At 39.9% G+C, this 22138-nt stretch overlaps 1 protein-coding gene across 1 annotated transcript in view; it reads left to right on the top strand.

Annotated features, from left to right (window-relative positions):
• LOC137619487 (nuclear pore complex protein Nup107-like) overlaps positions 1–22138 on the top strand; it is a 191547-nt gene that overhangs the window by 154176 nt on the left and 15233 nt on the right. The window contains exons 14-15 of the mRNA XM_068349556.1: positions 7522–7641; positions 12340–12516. Coding sequence (XP_068205657.1) covers positions 7522–7641; positions 12340–12516 — 297 coding nt within the window. The remainder of the gene's footprint in view (positions 1–7521; positions 7642–12339; positions 12517–22138) is intronic.

Here is a 22138-nt window from a genome sequence, read left to right as displayed (position 1 = left end):
AAGAATCTCACCGCTGTTTTTTTTCATAATAATAGTGTTAGCTAAAGGCACTTGTGAACTCTAAGTTTTCTTAAAAGTTTATAGAAAATATCTAATCCCTTTTGCTGACATTCAGAGCTAATAATATTGTAAACTCTGAGGATCCGATTATTCACTAGGAGGAACATCCATCCATGTAACTATATAGAATATTTATTCAGCTATCTAATGCAATTTTCACTGTCTAGCTTTATTTCTTTGTTAGTTATGTAAGGCAATAAAAAAGCACAAAAACACTTAAAAAAGAATAACAAAATCCCTAATCCGTACCGTAAGCTAAGATGGCGAACTGATGCTCAAGTGACATGTAACACACTACTATGCTACCAAGTGATGGCTTTAGCTGTTCTCCATGTTGGTAAGTAGTTCGTATTTACGAACCTAGCACCATTACTGTAAACTAAGTTGTGCTGATTTTTAAGTACCTTATGGAAGCTCGTTTGTAACTGAATCATTGTAAATTGAATATTGAGGCCCAACTGTATTGGGACATCTCTTTTGCAGTGTCTTGCAAAAAGCCTCTTTTTCAGAGAAGATGCTGGATAACCACCATCTGTGAAGAGAGAGAGGGATGTCACCGAGCTGTGATCTCTTCACAGGTGGGATGGGTATAGCAGGTTGAGCTAGAGGAAGAGCTCTTTGGGTATCTCGGACAGCAAAATCAGGATATCCGGGTACCACTCTGCTTGTGCCCTTTTGGTTGGCCCTAAGGTAATTTTTAGTTTTGGCATTTAAAAACCTTGTTTAGGACCCTTCTGAGCTGGCAGAACGGTAGATAAGCATGTATCGAGGCCATCCATCGCATGTTGGAAGTCGTCCTCGAGAGCCGTTGCCTGATCCAGTATTAGGCACCACCGACGGGATCTCTGGTACAATTTTTTTTTAGGGAAGGCAGGTGGCCCAAAAGTTGTTGCTACTGTCACACTGGGAGTTATGGTTTGTGAAGCAATGGACACATTACTTTCCTGAGTCCTGGGACTCAGTCTCTAGAAGTGAACACTTTCCTCAAGACTGTCTTTATCTTCATACCCAGGTAAGCCCTTCTCTACTTGGGTTTTAGATTGGACTTCTCTAAATTCATTATGATCCCCAGGATGTGCCAAAAAGATAAAGTTCATCACACTGTTGTAGGAGCTGTCTCTTTGTGGATCAACCAGTCTTCCTGGTATTGAAGAAGGCGAATATCTCGAGTCAGCCCAAGCCAAAACTAGATTGAACATTTGGGAGAACACTGGGGGTGTTGGTGACCGTCTGACGTAGAGGACTTGGAACAGGTAGTTCCCCTCTGAGGATGAAGCAGAGAAACTTCTTAGTGGACTGATATTTGGAAGTGTATCTCTTAGGTCTATTGAAAGTGTATACAGTAGTCTTCTATTCTGATGACGGGCCGTATTGTGTTTTCCGTCTTCATTTTGCATGAAGTTTTAAGTACAAACTCATTTAGAGCTTAGAGGTCAATGACGGGCTTAAAGCCTCTAATCTACGTCCCCAACAAGAACAGGTGGCTTTATAAGCCAGGAAAATTGTCCTAGACTGGCTGTACCATGTCTTAAATATTTCCACGACTGCTTATATGATGATATGTTTCTCAGAGAACCGATTATATGTAAATGACATTGTCGATGTCTGAGTGAGGGAAGGTTTGGAACCCATGAACAGGCGGCGGTAACCATCACGAAGGATGCTTACCATCCAGGCCTCTGCTCCAAGGCAGTGCTTGACAGGCATTCCCCCACTCTTGCCAATTAAAGAGGAGAGTTGCCTTTCCTAAAGTCATATGGCTTCTCTCCTACCTCTTCCCCTTCTGGTATGAATAAACCAAGGATGAAGGGGGTTACAGTATACCAAAGTCTCGTAGAGAACGATGATGTTAGGGTAGACAACCTAGCCTTAAGTGTCGGGAGCCTTTTCATGGATGATTTCACTTGAGTTACGGCTCCAGTCTTTAGACTTGTCCTTAGATTGCCGTACTTTTAAAGGAGGCTGCTCTGGAAAAGGGGGTCCTGACTGTTGTTCCTCTACTTTCCCATCTTGGCTTCAAATTCCTCCAGAGGGGTGTTTTGACTGGTTAATTGTAGCTTTTATTTGTTTGGTGGTATGTTGGCCAGGGCACCAGCCACCCATTGAGATACTACCACTAGAAAGTTATTTAGTCCTTTTACTGGCCAGGTAGTCTTACATTGAACCCCTCTCTCGGGTTATTTTACCTTTGCCTACAATTACACAGAATAGTCTGCTCTATTCTTTACACATTCTCCTGTGTCGTCATACACTTAACAACACTGAGATTACCAAACAATTCTTCTTTACTCAAGAGATTAACTACTGTACTATAATTGTTCAATGGCTAATTTCCTGTCTGTAATTGTTGAAGAAATTCTTTAGCCATGGTAAGCAGATCTCCTATGTGGACACTCCAAAATCAAACCATAGTTCTCTAGTCTTGGGTAGTGCCATAACCTCTGTACCATGGACTTCCATTGTCTTGGGTTAGAGTTCTCTTGCGTGGGGGTACACTCAGACACACTATTCTATCATATTCTTTCTTACTGGTTTTAATGTTATGTTGGACAGGCTTAATAGAAAGGGGCATTGATGCCTGGGGATTTATCTCATCTGTTTCTTTATCTTTTCAAAACCATCCTTACTATCCTCCCTTCAGTTGAAGTGGCTATTCTGGAGGGTATTTAGCCTTGCAAGGTGTATTGACTCCGCCATGTTGACCAGTTTTTCCGACTTTTTATCTGTAGTGTGTGTGGGTTTTACAAGCATTTTATTTTATTTCTGTGTTCAATTTTGTTATTATTATTGTTAATTTACTTTTTAAGTATGATTAATCCTTTTTATTGCCATTAATTCTTATCTTTTCTGGAGGTATTGAGCAAAATCTGGGACCAGTACGTCCTAGACTTTGTCAGTTTCATCTAATATATTGCAATATTCGTGGTATGCATGCAAATATTCAAGACCTTACAGTTGTGTCCAGACAGCATGACGTTCTTTTGTGCTCAGAAACTCTGGTTTCTAATATGAGGCACTCATTTTAGCTCCTTATAACTGGTTTTAAAAAACCAATAATTTTTTTAATTGGATGCCATTCCTAGGGCCAGGGGAATGGCTGTGTATGTTATCACTGAGTACCTTGCTTCTCACAAGTCTTGCTATGAATGTAAATGTCATGAGATTCAGGTAATAAAAGTTTGTGGCAGGCATAACAACTATTTATTTTCAATCTTCCCGAATCTAGACATGGATGATTCTATCTTTAATTGTGTTCTTACCCTTACGGCTAGGATACAAGTTGATGATAGAAAGGCCTCTTTTGTTTTTGTTGGTGATTTCAATGCTCACCGCAGGTAGTGGTTAAATTCTATTTCTCTAACTGATCTCTATGGTTTGAGAGCTTTGGATTTTGTCCCTGAATCAGGTTGTTAGCCAGTCATAAGTAAAGCTACTGGCAAGTTTGGTAACTGATTGGACCTTGCATACACTGATTCCCCTGGTGTTATAACAAGTAATTAATTTAATAATAAAAATGATTTTAATGTTAATGATTTTAATAATAATTATCTTAATAATTTTAATAATTATAATTTTAATAATAATAATTTTGATTAATTTTAATGATTCTCCAATTGGGACATCTGATCATGCCTTGATTTCGTTAGTAGTGAAGACTGAGCAGCCTGTTCCTGATGTGTCATACTCCTGTAAAATTTATATGAAATCTCAAGCAGACTGGAGGGGCATTTTGAGTGATATTTTTGGCTTAAATTGATCTTAATTGTACAATAGTGTTGAGCCTGTTGTTCCTTTGAATGAGAATCTAGTTAACATAATTGATAGGCGTATCCCTTCTCGTGTGCTAAGGTACATGATGAAAGACAACCCCTGGTTCAATGATGATTGCAGATGTGCTTTTCTGGAGAAGCAGGAGGCCTATCATCTTTGGAAGGGTAACAAATCAGATTTGACTTGGAAAAACTATACTCAGCTTGGCGCATTTGCTCAGAGAGTTTATGCTTCAACTGAAAAGGAATACAATTTAACTAGAAGAAACATATTCTAGAAGTTTTATACCAGCTGTGAACAAGTTGTGGAATGATCTTAATCATGTAGTTGAATCGGTTGAACTTCAAAAGTTTAAATTTGTAGAAAATATTTTGTTGTTGAACAAGCTGACATAAGTCTCTTTTTATAGTTTATATATGAAAGATATTTTAATGTTGTTACTGTTCTTAAAATATTTTAATTGTTCATTACTTCTCATATAGTTTATTTATTTCTTTAATTCCTTTTCTGACTGGGCTATCTTTCCCTTTTGGAGCCCTTGCGCTTATAGAATCCTGATTTTCCCTTCTTTTTAGCCCCCCCAATTTGCAGACTGCTATCTGATTTCTCTATATTCTTGAGCTGAAGAGAACCTGAGAGTTGGAGAGTGTATCAGAGACTTCCCATAAGGAGGAGAGAGTATGGTCAATGGAAACTGATCATGTGAGAATTTCATGGTATGTCTATTCCATTGTCGTGACGTTTGCTCTTGGTATTGAATATTTTCTAAAGCCTTCAGGCTGGGTATTGAAGAGTATTCCCCTGCCTGCAAAGAATCCTCAGAGGGTGCATTTCTGCTACTAACGACATGTATAGTCAGGCCCTTGTTCACCTCACACTTAGGTGAGTGTACTTTTAGAGGCAATTTTACCTCTTCATAGTTAATATATGACAGATCTATTTTAGTATTGTTACTGTTATTAGAATATTTTATAATGTTCATCACTTCATTTCCTTTCCTCACTGGGCTATTTCTCTCTGTTGGCGGTCTTACACTTATAGCATCCTGCTTTTCCAATGAGTTTTGTAGCTTCACTAGTAATAATAGTAATAAATGTTAGGAAGTAGCTACCTGAGAATTATTCTTATGAGAAGGAAAAACGCTTTTCTGGTGAGTGCCTTTTGATTTAATGGCGTGCTTCAACTAGAGAGCGCTTATGTTTGTAAGGTGAGCGTTAAAGGTGGCGCCTGCGATCCACAGTACATGCCCTGTCTGACGAGTCTGCATATGCCAGGCCTTTTGAGTGAGTGCCATAAATAAAGGGCTTGGAAACCAGAGGCCGGCGAGTCCTTACTAGCAACGTAGTCTTTAGTGCTCTATCTCAGGTTTGGTACAGATGTTCATACTGTTTTTATGAAGGAGAATGCACCCTGGAACAGACGTGTCCAGAGACGAGCTTAACCCTAAAAGAAAAACCTTGGTCTTAGGCCTGAGTGCTCAGAAGTGAATGCGTGCACTAAAAGTGCAAGATCTAACTGCCAAGGAATATATTGTAGGAGACATGCACTTGGGCAGTCTAGAATATGTCTTCTAACAGGTTGATCAACCCCTGACAAGGGATATTTAACTGAAGAGCAAATATACTCTTCAGTATGTGAGTGTGTGCTACTAAGGGAGCATGAACTTTTAGAACTTTCAAGTTTTGCTGAGAAATTTCCTACCTTATGGCATACATCTACAATTTCACTTGTTTCTTAATAAGGATGAGAGTCTAGAGCCGAGTACTTAAGTGCCGGAATATCTGTATCTGATACAAGAGCGCTTTCCTAAGGCCAGTCTCATTCCATAAGCTGAAGAGCGCAAGTTCTTGAAAGACAGTAATGTTCTAAGAGTTTTTGTGGGATTGCTAACAGGTAGGTGTACCTGAGCGCTAATAGAAGAGCGCAAGTATTCTCTTATAGATGAGGAATACCTAGTGTTATTAGGTGAGAGCACGTTCACACGAGTCAACAGGTGTGCCTGAGCTCTAACAGGAAAGAAGGCAAAATCACTTATGAGTACTGAGATGGGTATATGAGAGTGAATAGGTGAATGTGTATGATTGCGAACAGAGGGTTATTATTGAGCGTGATGTAATGAGCGCTTTTGATCACAATTCTTTTAGGGGAAAATGGTACATAAGATCTCCATATATGATGAATGTGTGCTCAATGGGGAGGGCAAGCATCTTGCAAAATAGGTGCCAACAGCAGCATCAGAATCCATGGGTGAGAGAAAATTTAAAGCATACACATCAAAATGTGGGCACGTAAGAGCCCAACCCAAAATTCCTACTGTGTGGGGTGGCCTGGTCTGCAAAAGTAGGACTTTATCAAAAGGGTACACATACATAAGTTTCGAAGAACGTGCGCAGTCACGAATATGCGTGGTAACACTCCCATAGAAGTGAACGATCACAAACAGGTTGGACGGAGGTCCCATAATAATGAATGGTAGTGAACAAGTAACATGGAGTGTGATTGCGAGCAGGAGAAATGGCACGCTAATGCGAGCAGGTGAGGTGGGAGCGATTGATTGCGAGTAGGTGTGGTGGAAACGACTGATTGCAAGCAAGCGAGGTGGGAGAAACTGATTGCGTGCAGTTGAGGTGAGAGCGATTGATTGCGAGCAGGTGAGGTGGGAATGACCGTTTGTGAGCAAGCAAACTAGTGAGATGTCGCTCCCATAAGAGTGTTTGATCACAAACTAGTGAGATGTCGCTCGTAGGAGTGCCCGATTGTGAGCAAGTAAGGTGGCACTCCCGTTGGAGCACGATTACAAACAGGCTAGAGCACCTAGTAGCATGCTTATGCATGGTAGAGCACAAGCAGGTGAGAGCAAAGAAACACATGAGCTCATTTTTTCCTTTAGCCTCGGTAAAGGATTGGGCAACACTTTCTCTTCCAAGGGGAGATAAGCAGTAGGAGTTATGGAAATGTAACTCATGTCTATTACTATAAGATAACTTGAGCAAGAAGGGGAAAAAGAAAGGTGGAGCCCTTTTATCTTCCGACTGGCAGTGTGTTCAAAGACCAACGTAAACGTGGATCCGCTGTCGGCACTAAGAGACAAAAGTGCGGTAGAGGTGAAGGAAGAACTTAAAATTGTTCTAGCACCGGTGTAACAAGGATTTTTTCCTCATTTATGATGTATGTTTTTGTCACTCATTAGGGAATAAACAGCAGGAATGCTATTAAACAATAAAATTTATGTCAGCAGGTACACAGAAACTGTCAGTCAGCTACAGTTATCAGGGACTTGCAAAATCCTTAACATCTCTCATGAATAATCTAGAAAAACTAAAACAGCCAGTTGTGGTCAGTGCAAGTATATCTGTACTGTGCGGAAACTGAAAACCTCGTTATATCCATCTACAATGAAAACATACTCCTATTACAGAATGAGGGCTCGTATTCATGTAGGAACGAATAGCTGTTATGATTGGAGTTGGTTCTCAGCCTGTTCATGGAATACTTGGTTTCTCAAAAAAATGGAAGAACTGATTAAAAGAACTTCAATGTCTTTTGTATCACTTGATGAAATTGAATATTCAGCCTCTTTCAAAATTAACTTTAAAGTACAGTACTATGTATAGTTTCTTTATTCTCATAAGGTTGAACACTTTTGATACAAAAGTAAAATGGTATTATTATATTCTTGTTTTGTTTCAGATACCGAGTGATTCTGTAAATATTATCGTTCAAGAACATGAAGAGGAAACTGGCTCTCCAGATTTGTCTGGAGAAACAGAAAATATTGTGCGTGAGTACTTCTGCATAAAAACTTTCTTGGTAAGTCACATTCTACTGTATTAAATTTATCAATTGAAAATAGGTTATTACTGACTCAAAATGATATAGAATGTACTTTAACCATTATACTATAGGCCTTACAAGTTGTGTATCTTTGATGTGGTCATACCACTCTCAATACCATAGTTAATTTACTTAAAATCCAATGAGAGACCATTACAGTAGTATAATTAAGTGGGGTACAAATGTTAAAAAAACTAAGATTATTACCATAAAGTTAAAAGTGTAAGTAACAGCTAATCAAGAGGAATTTATAGAAGCAAATTGGTGTAAAATAGATATTCAGTTGAAGATAATGCAATGGAACTGTAAACAGAGGGAGTGGGAAAAAGAATTAAAAATACTGAAAATTTCTCCATCACTAACATGGATTTGGTGATGTGAATAAGAAGAAAATTCCTTTTATTTTTGTAGTTATGGCACTCAAATACTTGAGCATATGACTTTTTTTAGATCAGTATAAGATGTTTGTATTACAATAAATGATAAATTCTACTGAGGAAATATACAAAGGCAAGCCATTTCACCAGAAGAACTAGACAACAAAACTAATACTGTGCTTAGTAATCTTGATACCTTGGTCCTATATTGCTGGTATTGAGTATAGATGTGATAGATTCAATTTATCAAAGGACTATTTTCACCTATTCAGCTATCGGTCCTGTCAAGTTTTAGGTTAGAAAATTTTAATTGTATCATTGTTGTGATGTTTTTGTTCTTACACAAATACATACCATCCTCCTTTAATAGGAGTATAACTAAAGCTAAGCTGGAACATCTGTTTAAACTTTTAATGAGGTAAACAATTGCCTGAGGAGCAACCCTCACATTCACAGGTGTTACTGAACAGTACCGACGTACTTATTGGTGTCCTCATCTGGCTGTTTTAACTTCTTACCTTTTCCTTCAGATTGAATAAATGCTCATGTGTGGCATGCACAATTAATAATAAGTGGAGAAAATAGACGACTTTTACATATTTAAGCAGCTTTATTTTTTTAGTTAGTGACAAAAAATTAGCATAAATTTCCTTGAAATGAATGTCGTCAATTACATATTTACATGGTCTATAAATCTCTCAATTGATTTCAAGTTACTTTGATGATATTAATTTCTCACAAGTTGTAGATAATAGTTGAACACTTTTACAGTTTGTCTGGACACACTCAGAGAGAAAGGACACCGAGGGGAATGGCTATGTTAATCATAATACTAAGTTACAAAAAAATAAGGTTTGGATGTCTTGTCAAGTGCTGATGTAGTCATGTCTGAAGGAATTCTACCATGGCTATGGGCCTACTGACTACTACCTAATGGCATACGGGTCTTCAGAGCTGCTCATTCATGGGGGCTGTGGGTGCCTCCCTGGACTCTAGTTAACAGTGGCGGGTAATGCAACTGCATCCAGCCGTTACTCGCCTTCCTTTGGGTGCTACCTGGGAACATACAGTCAGACTCAGAACATTTTGTGCTTTGTTAGCAGTTTAATGATGCTAGTAAGAAAATGATTCAAACTGGCTTTCCTGGTCAGACTCATGGAGACGGGGTCACAGATCTACAACAGTGTGCCCTGTTTCCTAATAATTCATGTTATCTTTAATGGTACCAGCCACCCATTGAGATACTACTGCTAGAGAGTTATGGGGCTCCTTTGCCTGGCCAGACAGTACTACATTGGATCCTTCTCTTTGGTTACGGTTCATTTTCCCTTTGCCTTCTCATACACTAAATAGTCTGGCCTATTCTTTACACATTCTCCTCTGTCCTCATATACCTTACAAGACTGAGACTACCAAACAATTCTTATTCACCAAGAAGTTATTACTGCACTGCAATTGTTCAGTGGCCACTTTCCTCTTAGTAAGGGTAGAAGAGACTCTATAGCTATGGTAAGCAGCTTTTCTAGAAGGACGCTCCAAAATCAAACCATTGTTCTCTATCTTGGGTAGTGCCATAGCCTCAGTACCATGGTCTTCACTGTCTTGGGTTAGAGTTCTCTTGCTTGAGGGGACACTAAGTCACACTATTCTATCTTATTTCTCTTCTCTTGTGTGGTTAATGTTTTTATAGTTTATATAGGAAATATTTATTTTAATATTGTTACTGTTCTTGAAATATTTAATTATTCCTTTTCTTCATTCTTCACTGGGCTATTTTCCCTGTTGGAGCCCCTGGGCGTATAGCCTCCTGCTTTTCCAACGAATGAAGGAAACACAACCCCACTGACTGTTATTCTGTGCAAAATAAGGTCTCCACAATCCCGGGCAAGCCTTGCTCACCTCAAACAGGGGTGAACAAGACTTGGAACAAAAGTAAATAGGAAATAATCAACATATTTCAAAGTGAAAAAATGGGTTATCAGTCATTGTCAAGCACAAGTAGTCAAAAAGGAAATTCACATAATTGAGTACTGTGCATGCTTCATCATATATAAGAAACTAAAAACCCACATGTCTAACTCAAAATGATCACAAGTAAACATATGGGAGACTGCAAAATATCAAATACAAATTACACAACAGAACATAATCTTTTATCTTAGAATACTTAACTTGTTCAAATCTTACAGCCATTAGTGAATGCAGTCAACATAACAGAAACATCAATTCCCTCACATGTTTAGCTTACACTCTGGCTTAGGCATTGGACTCTGAGTCTGAAAAAGATCTAAGGTATAGCAAGGGTAAACACAAATACATACCACAATTATTACATCTCAACCAGAAAAGATAGACGCTATCAAAAAATTCCTCCAAATATCTTTAAAAAAAAATTTTCAAACTGCATTTAAAAAAAACATTCTCTTCAATAAATATAAAAAACACCTCTTCAAAGTACATAAACAAATTACTTTCAAAATACATTTAAAAAAGATTTCTCTTCAAAATACGTTTAATAAAAACATTTCCAAGGAAAATCAATTAAGTAACTTCAATACATGTGCACAAATTCCAAATACCTATTCCCTATGCATACCTGGGTATTCTCAGGGGGTATACCTGGGTCCATGACAGTCATGACTAGATAATAACAACAACAATAAGCATGGGTATATTAACTAAAAAAATCAACAAGAAACATCAGCATCAAGAAAAAACATTGTCAAACAAAGCACATTTGCACGTCGGTATTCCTGGGTATAACTGGGGCCCTCTGTTCCACCATTCGTAACACTTCTGCACGTATCAATCAAAACTAATTCTTCTTTCAGAACACTTCTGCAGGTACTCATCAAGTCATCTACCGATGGAGGCCTACCTGATAAAGTGGTTCTGACCTCCCCTTCCCGCATTATGCGGAAACTGGCAGGAATCCTACATCATGAAAGCTTCAACACCAGTCTAACCATGACCATCAATGCTTTAAACGAAGCAACGATAATTCTATATTCTGTAACTACAGCAGCAATGTAAAGGATTCCCAAGTTTTAATCTGTATCTTCTAACCTCAGCAACTGATATCAAATCAATCAAAACCCAAACCAAGTGAGTGGAAGAATATGTGGGCATAGATTAAACGCACCCATGAATAGGATTACTATCTTCCTCATGGCACAAGAAACATGTTGTTCAAGATAGAGGTTTTGACGTAAGCCACTGAGTGGTTGAATGTGTGGCCTTTTTCCTTTCTTCTTCCCCATCTCTGGGTGCAGCAGTCGTTCTGTTAGATGCTAGACCGAATGCTAGATGCAGGTAAGCTTCATGATCGAGTACATACTTTTCCGTACAGACAAAGTTGGTGTGGATGTATTTCCCCCCATCCTGCCAGACAAAGGGGAGGATTGAAGTAATGTATGCATGCTATTTCTTATGATGAGCATACATTTAAACTAATCTTTTTGGATATAATTTCTTCCACTACCGCCTGCCAGTCTCCTGGCTGAAACCTAGCTTAACATGTGTGGCATCTTCATGCTCAGGTGGTTAGGAGGTCAGCAGAAGTCATAATTTTAGCTCCTGCTCAGGATCGAAGTGGGCATTTCAGAGTCAAGTAATCATCCAGTTTGGTTTTAAGGACTTCCTCATGTCTAAGGATGAGTTCATTATTAAAAATCAAAGGTCTGTATATATGTAGGAACAAATCCCAAATTTTGAAAGTAATTTGTAATTTTCCTAATTATACAAACCTTAGGCCTTCAAGTTGCAGTAGTTTATTGAAAATGTTCCTGCCTGGTGATCTACTGGACTGAGTTACAAGACTCACTCGAGCTCTTTAGTTTCTTGTATTGTTTGCAATTTCAACATCTTTCTGAGCTAAGGATGGGGATTTTTGGTCTACCTGCTGAGGCATTAACAGCCATTCCCTGGCCATTCCTGTTCCTAGCAGGGATGGAGAGGGGCCTTGGCTGCTGATCATATATATGTGGTCAGTCCTGCCAGGGTGTTGTTAATGACCCATGCCTCTTCCATTCATGAATGACCTTTAAACCTGACTCAAAGTGACCTCAACGACTGAAAATCCTAGGTTGAAGGTGAAAGTGAACGTTGCTCCATCTCTTGGTTGGGCAGAGCATACCCACCTTCCAACTGGTAGCTACTGTGTGTTTACCTTGTTAAATGTTCATACAGATGTTCCAGCTCTGCTAAAGTCATACTCCTATTAAAGGACTCAGGTTTGTTTAGTTTGAGAAAATGCAAATTACTTTGAAAGATTGTGATATCTATGTTCTCTGCACAGGATGCTCAAGAATCTTTCACAGACTGGTTTGATCATTATCATCAAAAGAGGCCAGTTGCACCTGAAAAACCTCCTGCAGGGGCTAGTTTTCCCCAAGAAGTTGCATACGAACAAGCTAGTAAACAGCACCAGGGTGAGCTTGACCGTTGGAAGCAAACTCTAAAACTGATTACCAAGGTAAGATTATTTTTATTCATTGTTTTATTTAATTTTCATCTTTGGCAATCATACATGTATGTTGCTTTACTAATATAAGGGAGAGACTGATGAAAAGATGAAATTACCAATAAAATCCCACTGGGTACGCCCTGTTGTCACATGTATCTAGAAAAGATCCAGAAAATTTGCTTAAAAAGGTTCATAGTATCTTTTTTATCCTGTATTGAACTGTTATTACATATTGCTAATGATAAGGGATGCAACTTCTGAAAATTAACCTAAATTACAAGTTTTGTGCATGTTTCCTTTTAGATTTTGTTTTGGTTTAGTTTCACCATTTCACTCATAAACACATTATATATTGCTAATGATAAGGGACGCGATTTTTGAAATTAACCTAAATTACAAGTTTTGTGCATGTTTTCTTTTAGATTTTGTTTTGGTTTAGTTCCACCAATTCACTCATAAACAGCCTATATTCATAGTCTTTAAATATCTTGGATTAAATGGCCAAGCAAGGGCAGCAATGTGACTTCCAGGTCTGAAGATCTGTCACTGTTGGAAATACAGGAACATTGCTATCCATTAATTCCCAAACTCTTCTACACATAAAGGTCACTTCCAACAAGAATTTGCTAAAACAAATTACTGAGGTAACAAGCTTGTTCCTCACAATCCTGCTGTATCATAGTTATGTTCAAGCTGACATGAAAAGGCAGATATGTAGGGTTATACTAAATACTGCATGGTCTGGGTAATTGGGGTTTATTAATATGGGTTATATATGAGTGATGGATTTGTTCAAAAAAATTACTTTCATTTAGATAAGATATTTGGAAAATACCATTGAATTTTTATTAGCTGTATTACTGGATACATTTCAGAGTAAAATGTCAATTCATATCTAAAAATATCATCCTCATAAAAAAATTATGCAATTTTCTCTTTCTAGTATGTAAATTTTACTCTGTGACTAAGTATCCCAGTTGTGTTAAAAGGATTGCATCTCATCTACATTTATGATAAGGAATTTTGATGAAGTAAAGACTTATTTTTGTGGATGTTCTACGTGGTTTCCAAGGGCTTCTCTTTTTAAACATAAAACTTACCCGCTGGTTATATAAGAATGGCTAAAGTCCCTGGAAGCCTGGCAGAAACTCAAAATCTTGCGGCAATCACAGATAGGCCAGCTATATACTAGCGCCCTCACGGTAGACAGGCCGAACTATTCCAACCAATTCAGATCTACCCTGCCACCAATGCTGGCTGGAACGATTGGAATTCACTCGCAATCTACTTTGATTTGGACGGTTTGTTTGGTGATGTACACTGTCTTTTGGTTTTGGGCTTTCGCTTTATTGATTTCTCTTTCATATTATCTTGAAATCTTTGTGGTTTGGGTTTATTTAGATAGTTTTGACCCTTGTTTATGTTTTGATCTCTCTCATAACTATTCAATATGGCCGACCCCTCCCCTGTATATAGGAAGTGTATTAAAAGATGTCATACTCGTCTTCCTAAAGCTTCTGTTCATCCTCATACGATTTGTGTGAAATGTAGGGGTAAAACTTGTACTTTTGGGGATCGGTGCGAAGAATGCTTTTCTTTGACCGAAAGTGAGTGGTTAGCTTTTGAGCCTTATACTCGGAGACTAGAGAGGGACAGAATTAGACGCAGTTCTTCTCGTTCTGTAGATTTACCTGTATCCAATGTTATTGATCCTAATCCTTCCCCTGTTGTAGTAGATCAAGAACCGAAGGAACCTACGATGAAGGATATGTTGTCCGCGATTCAAGCTCTCAGTGTAAGAGTTGAATCACTAGCGGCGGACAGGAACCAGATTATGTCCGAAATTAATTTGCTTAAAAGTTGTCGCACAGGCGACCTATCAAGTGCGAAAAGTTCGGCTAATGTATTCAGTGTTTTGGAGGGTGCGTATGCGCGATCCTATCGTTCGCCTAGCCTTAGACCTCTTTCAAGCTCCCGAACGTCGAACGGCGAAAGGGAACGAGAGGCATCATCACTCGCGCAGACATCCCCTCGAACGTACCTGCTGTCGTATCACAGGTCGCTCACCCTCACCATAGGGAAGGTGAGGTTAGTGCATTATCGCCATCTTCGGATGAAGTTACGTAAGACGAGGTTGAAGTTACGTAAGACGAGGTCTGGCGTCAAGCCTCTAGACCTCTTAAGAGAAAAGCACACACAGTGGTACAGCGACACGATTCTCCTTCGCAAGAGCCTGGCTGTAGCCATTGGGATACACCTGAGTGTTTTCAGTCCCTTGGCGAGGGTTCGCCTGCGAAACGCTCTGACGGGAGTTCTGAAATAGATAAAGGTTTGGTGCAGTCAGATTCGGAGCTGATCCCTGGTTCTGATGGTACGGTTCATGCACCGCCGCTTCCATCAGACTGGTGTTCGTCTCCCGAAAGTGGGGAGCGATTTGGAAGCGATGAGGTAGGCGAATTTGCGCTGGAAGAGGCTGCACGCGTGTCGCCTAAGGGTGATCCCAAATGGTCTATGCTGTTGGGCATGAAGCAGCAACTCTCGTCGCTTATGCAATCTTATCGGCCTGCTGTTGGCAGTGCGGTTGGGCGTCAGTCTTCCGGTTTAGACGCGTTGTCGCACAGGCGATCTCCCAGCCGCAGTGTTCAACGACAGGTTGAGGTGGATGCGTCTCGTCAGGGACCTGCTTCTCAGCATCAATCGACTGCTCATAGCGCCGAACGTCGGTCTTCCTAACACGACGACGTTCGCTAAACAACGGAGCAGGACAGAAGCGGACGCGATACAGAGAGTCAGCGTCAGCGTCAGTCAACCCATGACACCGCACGTCAGTCTACTCATGACGGCACACGTCAGTCATCCCATGATGCCACGCGTCAGTCTACCCACGACGGCACACGTAAATCTATCCATGACGCCACACGTCAGTCTGCCCATGGCGGCACGCGTCGGTCAACCCATGACGCCACGTATCAGCCAACCCATGACGCCACACGTCAGTCTGCCCATGGCGGCACGCGTCGGTCAACCCACGACGCCACGTATCAGCCAACCCATGACGCCACACGTCAGTCGACCCTTGTCGCCTCGCGTCAGTTGGATACTATTCCACAAACCGAATGTGACAACAAGCGCAAGGCTAGTGAACGTCATGCAGATGGGAATATTGAACAGCGTAAACGCGCGCACTTCAGCGCTGACACGTCTACACAGGAACGGCGCCTCTCTGAACAAGGCACTGCTGCGGCGGCTGATTTTCTTTCGGAGGAGGAGCCGGATGAGGTTTTCTCCCCAGATGAAACTTTGGATTATATCTCGGAGGGAGAAGAGGATAAACCACCTCAACATTCGGTGGACCTCAAGAAGTTAATGCTGGTCTTTACGGAGTTATTCCCAGACTATTTTACTCCTGTAGCCCCGCGTTCTCCGCCTTCGGAATTTACCCTTGGTAAAGCCGCAAGAGCGTCTGTTCACGAAGATGGTACTCTCTCGCTCCTCTAAGAGGCCGTTAAAGTTAGTGGGAGTGTGGATGGATTCGAAGAAAGTCCTTGGCAAGACGTGTTTCGCTTTTCCTCCTGCCCCTCCAAGTCTAGTGTTTGGTATGAGACAGGAGAAGTCTTAGGCTTGGGTGTTCCTGCCTCTGCCCAGGGAGATTTCTCGAGCCTAGTAGACTCTTCACGTCGGCTGGCTATGAGGAAGACTAAAGTGTGGTGGTCTGAGTTTGACCATCTCTTGAAAGGCATGTTCAGGGCTTTCGAAGTGTTTAACTTTCTGGACTGTTCTCTGGGAGCCTTGGGGAGGAAAGTGTTGGAAATGAAGGGCACGGACACTAGTAACCTCATTCAACTAATGTCATGCGTGGACAAGGCAGTTAGGGACTGTTCAAACGAATTGGCTGCCCTATTCACAGCTGGAGTTGTTGAGAAGAGGGCAACTATGTGTTCTTTCCTCTCCGTGGGGTCACTCCTTTTCAGAGATCGGAGTTACTTTTTGCGCTACTGCCTTCTGCGCTATTCCCTCAAGAGTTGGTAAGGGAAGTTGCCGCTGCGCTGACCCAGAATGCTACCCATGATCTGGTTGCCAAGACGGCTAGGAAGGTGCTGCCTACTTCATTCCCTTCCTGTAGACCAAAGGAAGTTACTTCGTTTTCACAATCCGCTCAGCCCTTTCGTGATAAACCTGCCGGAAGGGGTAACTTCAGGCCCGACGGGAAGTAGTCCAAGAAAAGAGGAGCTAAATCCAGTCGAGGCAGAGTCTGTCTGCCCTCTCCTTCAGACAGCAGTGGGGGCCAGGCTGAATTACTTCTGGCAGGCCTGGGAGAGAAGAGGAGCGGACCCTGGGTCCGTTCTTGTTTTAAAGGACAAAATCTCCAGGGTTTTACAACTGTTTGTTCTTGGTCCCCAAGAGTTTGGGGGAATGGAAGCCAGTTCTGGATGTAAGTGCCCTCAACAGCTACGTCCAGAATTCGAAGTTCACCATGGAAACTCAGAAAACCGTGCTGGCAGCAGTAAGGAAGGACGACTGGATGGTATCATTGAACCTCCAGGACGCTTACTTTCATGTCCCAACACATCCGAGTTGTAGACGTTATCTGAGGTTCGTGTATGGGAAGGAAGTCTTCCAGTTCCGGGCCTTATTTTTCGGTCTCAGCACAGCTCTTCTGGTATTCACGAAGATCATGCTGAATGTGGCGAGCATGCTACACTCAAGGGGCATCAGAGCCTCCCTGTACTGGGACGATTGGCTCATAAGAGCCCCCTCGGCCGATCGCTGTTTAAAGGATCTGCAGCTGACATTCAAATTATCAAAGGAATTAGGACTCCTAGTGAGTTCAAAGAAGTCACAGTTGACTCCATCCCAGAAGATTCTTTATTTGGGGATGGAGATTCAGAGTCGGACTTTTCAGGCTTTTCCGCCGCCTGCAAGGATTCAATCAGCTCTCCTAAAGCTTTGTGCCTTTGTAAAAAAGGACGTCAGTTCGGTAAGAGAGTGGATGAGTCTTCTGGGGACCCTTTCGTCACTGGAAAAGTTTGTGTCACTGGGGAGGCTGCACTTACGCCCCCTTCAATTTCATCTCAGTTATCATTGGAAGAAAGGAGACAGTCTCGACAGGGAAAGTATTCCCATTACGAATCCCATAGGAACACACCTTCAGTGGTGGAACAACGCACACAGACTTCAGGAGGGCCTCTCGTTTGAGCAAAAGTGCCCAGACCTCGTGTTGTTTTCCGACGCCTCAAAGCCGGGGTGGGGAGCAACCTTAGGGAAGGCAGAGATCTCAGGTCTGTGGACAAAGGAGCAAGAAAACCTCCATATCAATCAGAAGGAGCTTTTAGCAGTCCATTTAGCCCTCAAAGGCTTCAAGAAACTAGTCTTAGGCAAAGTGGTACAGGTCAATGCCGACAGCACCACGGCTTTGGCTTATATAGCAAAGCAAGGCGGGACTCACTCAAAGTCTCTTTACGAGATAGAAAGACCTCTTCTTGTACGGGCGGAGGAAAGGAAAGTTACCTTATTGACACGATTTATTCAGGGAGTCAAGAACATGAGTGCGGACAGACTCAGCAGGAGGAATCGAGTTCTCCCCACAGAGTGGACATTGCACCTAGACGTTTGCAAGAAACTGTGGCGGATCTGGGGTTGTGCTCTCGTAGACCTGTTTGCAGCCTCGAAGATGAAAAGGCTGGAGACATTGCTTGCCAGTTCCGGATCTCGAGGCAACTCACATAGACGCGTTCCTGTCGGATTGGTCACACATGGATGTGTACGCGTTCCCACCTTTCAAAATCCTGTACAAGGTATTACAGAAGTTCGTGTCTCACGCGGGAACCAGGATGACCCTAGTGGCTCCTTTCTGGCCGTCAAGAAGTTGGTTCACAGAGGTACTGGAATGGATGGTGACCTTCCGAGAAGCCTACCATTAAGAGCAGATCTTCTCAAACAACCTCACTTGGCAAGAAACCATCTAAACCTCCGAGCTCTACGTCTGACTGCCTTCAGACTATCGAAAAACTCACAAGATCTAGAGGATTTTCGAAGGAGGCAGCCAAGGCTATTGAGGGAACAAGGAGGACTTCTACCATCAGGGTGTATCAGTCCAAGTGGGAGGTATTCAGAGAATGGTGTAGAGCTAACTTGGCTTCTTCATCTAGTTTATAGCACAGATTGCCGATTTCTTCTTAGATCTTAGAAATAAGCATAACTTTTCCTCCTCGACCATCAAGGGGTACAGAAGTATGCTGGCAGCTGTTTTCAGACACAGAGATTTGGATCTCTCCAACAATAAAGACCTGCAAGATCTTCTTAGGTCTTTTGAAACTTCTAAGAGGCGACAACAAGAATTGCCTGCCTGGAATTTGGATGTTGTTCTTGAATTCCTCATGAATGACAGATTCGAACCCTTGCACTCAGCCTCTTTTAAAGACTTAACCTTGAAGACTCTTTTCTTGGTTAGTTTGGCGACAGCTAAAAGAGTCAGTGAGGTTCACCCTTTGAACAATAACATTGGTTTCCGAGATGGGAAAGCCATATGCTCCTTGCAGCTTGATTTTTTGGCCAAGAATGAACGTCCTTCCCATCCATGGCCTAAGTCTTTTGAGATTGCTAATCTCTATGATGTAGTGGGCGAGGAGTTGGAGAAGGTGCTTTGTCCTGTTAGAGCACTACGGTTCTATTTGGACAGAACAAAGAATTTGAGAGGCAACTCAGAGGCTCTTTGGTGTGCAGTTAAGAAGCCTACCCTGCCTATGTCGAAAAATGCCTTATCCTTTTTATATAAGGCTCTTGATTAGAGAGGCTCACACCCAGTGTGGTGAGGCGGACCTTAAGCTGCTCAAGGTTAAGACGCACGAAGTTAGGGCCGTAGCTACTTCGGTGGCTTTTAAATAAAATCGTTCTCTGCAAAGCATAATGGATACAACTTTATGGAGAAGTAAATCTGTATTCGCATCCCATTATTTGAAACGTGTCCAGACTCTTTATGAGGACTGCTACACCTTGGGTCCATTCGTTGTGGCGAATGCAGTAGTAGGTGAAGGATCTACCACTATGCTCCCCTAATTCCTAGTACCCTTTTCTCCCTCTTTGAACTTGTATAGTTTTTATGGTTGTATGTGGAGATCGGTCAACAGTCTTCCGCAATCTTTGATTTGGTCAGGTGGTCATTTTGTTCCTGGAGAGTGCCTGAACAAGGGTATTAGTTGAGGTCCTGTCAAGGTAAAGGTTATGGCACCGTTTGACAGCTCCTAGAGATCATCAGCCTCCTGGGTGGACCGCTGGATCTCCTAAGGATAGCAGACAGAATGAGGCAGAGAACCATTGCAGTCAGCTTCCTTACCAGGTACGAACCTCTTAAGTTTGTTATATGTAACTCTTAAGTGAATTTCCAATGACGTTGCTGTCTCTGACCGACCACCAAGGGTGTCAATCAGCCATTCTTATATAACCAGCGGGTAAATTTTGTTTAAAAATTATATTTTCATAATAAAATAAATTTTTGAACATACTTACCCACTGGTTATATAAGTTATAATCCCACCCTCCTCCCCTCTAGAGACCAAGGGGCATGGAAGGTCTGAATTGGTTGGAATAGTTCGGCATGTCTACCACGAGGGCGCTAGTATACACCTGGCATATCTGCGATTGCCGCAAGATTTTGAATTTCTGCCGGGCGTCCAGGGACTTTAGCCATTCTTATATATATCATTTTAAAGGTTAGAACAGGGTATCCAATGCAACATAAAGTACCAAAGAAATATTGTCTTCCCTGCTCTAAAGCCAGTGTTTCAATTTGCAAAGCACAGTCTTATTGTGCATGAAGGAGACCCATGGAGTTTTCGAGAACCTTCCAAAACACATGGCAAATATAAGAAATGCGTATTTTCTCACAGACATGACACAATACCTCTTGAAAACATGAAAGAAAAATTACATAAGCCCTCTTTCATACCTCGTAGGGTCATACTGCATACTTGATCGAGATTACGTAAGACTTCGTAACAAAATACATAAAATAAAAAGTTAATTCTTGAAAATAACGTAAATTTACATATATTGACTTGAAGGAAGAATACAATGAAATAAATGATGAAAGTCTTGCGTAATTTACATACCAAACTTATACCTACATTAGAGGAACTCACCTTATGAGCTAGCTATTCACCTCTTAAATACACAAATGAAATACATGACTAATTTATTTACACTACGCTAGACCAGCTTCGTAAGATAATACTGTATGTGTATATATATATATATATATATATATATATATATATATATATATATATATATATATATATATATATATATATATATATATATATATATATATATATATATATACTGTATCCACATACATATATATATGTGTGTATATATATATATATATATATATATATATATATATATATATATATATATATATATATATATATATATGTATATATATATATATATATATATATATATATATATATATATATATATATATATATATATATGTATGTATGTATGTATGTGTGTGTGTGTTTATATATATATATATATATATATATATATATATATATATATATATATATATATATATATATATATATATATATATATATATATATATATATATATATATATATATATACACACACACACACACATATATATATATATATATATATATATATATATATATATATATACATATATATATATATATATATATATATATATATATATATATAAACACACACACACATAAATATATATATATATATATATATATATATATATATATATATATATATATATATATATATATACATATATATATATATATATATATATATATATATATATATATATATATATATATATATATATATATATATATGTATATATATTTATATATGGCTCAACACTACACAATTTTCGAAAAGTTTTATTCCAGCTGTAACCAGATCATGGAAGTGTCTTCCTAATCAGGCAGTTGAATCAGTGGAATTACAAATGTTCTAATTTGCAACAAATTATTTTATGTTGAACAGGTTGACAAGTTTCTCTACATAATTCACTGTACATATTACAGATCTATTTCAACATTGGTACAGATTTTTTTATGTTTTTTATCATTGCTAATTACGTATAGTTCATTTGTTTCTTATTGGGATATATTTCATGTTGGAGCCCCTGGCTTATAGCATCCTACATTTCCAACTAGGGTTGTAGCTAAGTAGTAGTAGTAGTAGTAGTAGTAGTAGTAGTAGTGATAATATTACTAATAATGTTTGCCAAAAGTACCACAATTGATTAAGACTTCGACGTGCTATCAATTAATATACAAGTATGATAAAAAATTACAGAAAATGAAGAGGTGATAAGTTACAAAAACGTTAACACCAAAATGCTGTCCAAAAAGCAGGTGTGAATATCATCAAAGTCATAGCTACACTGTTCGCATAATCAAATCAAAAGAAAGCACCAAAACCAGAGTTGAATGGTAAAATGAACCCTTTTTTGTATTAACCTTATTACTATGAATAGTGGATAACTACGGTAACTAAGAACTATTTACTGTTACTCAACTTGACTGCAGTGTAGACACTCGTATTTAACGGCTCTCGGAAAAAGATATGTTGAC

The sequence above is a fragment of the Palaemon carinicauda genome, chromosome 26 (genome assembly GCF_036898095.1).
Source record: "Palaemon carinicauda isolate YSFRI2023 chromosome 26, ASM3689809v2, whole genome shotgun sequence".
Taxonomy (NCBI): domain Eukaryota; kingdom Metazoa; phylum Arthropoda; class Malacostraca; order Decapoda; family Palaemonidae; genus Palaemon; species Palaemon carinicauda.
This window is presented reverse-complemented; position numbering and strand designations above follow the sequence as displayed.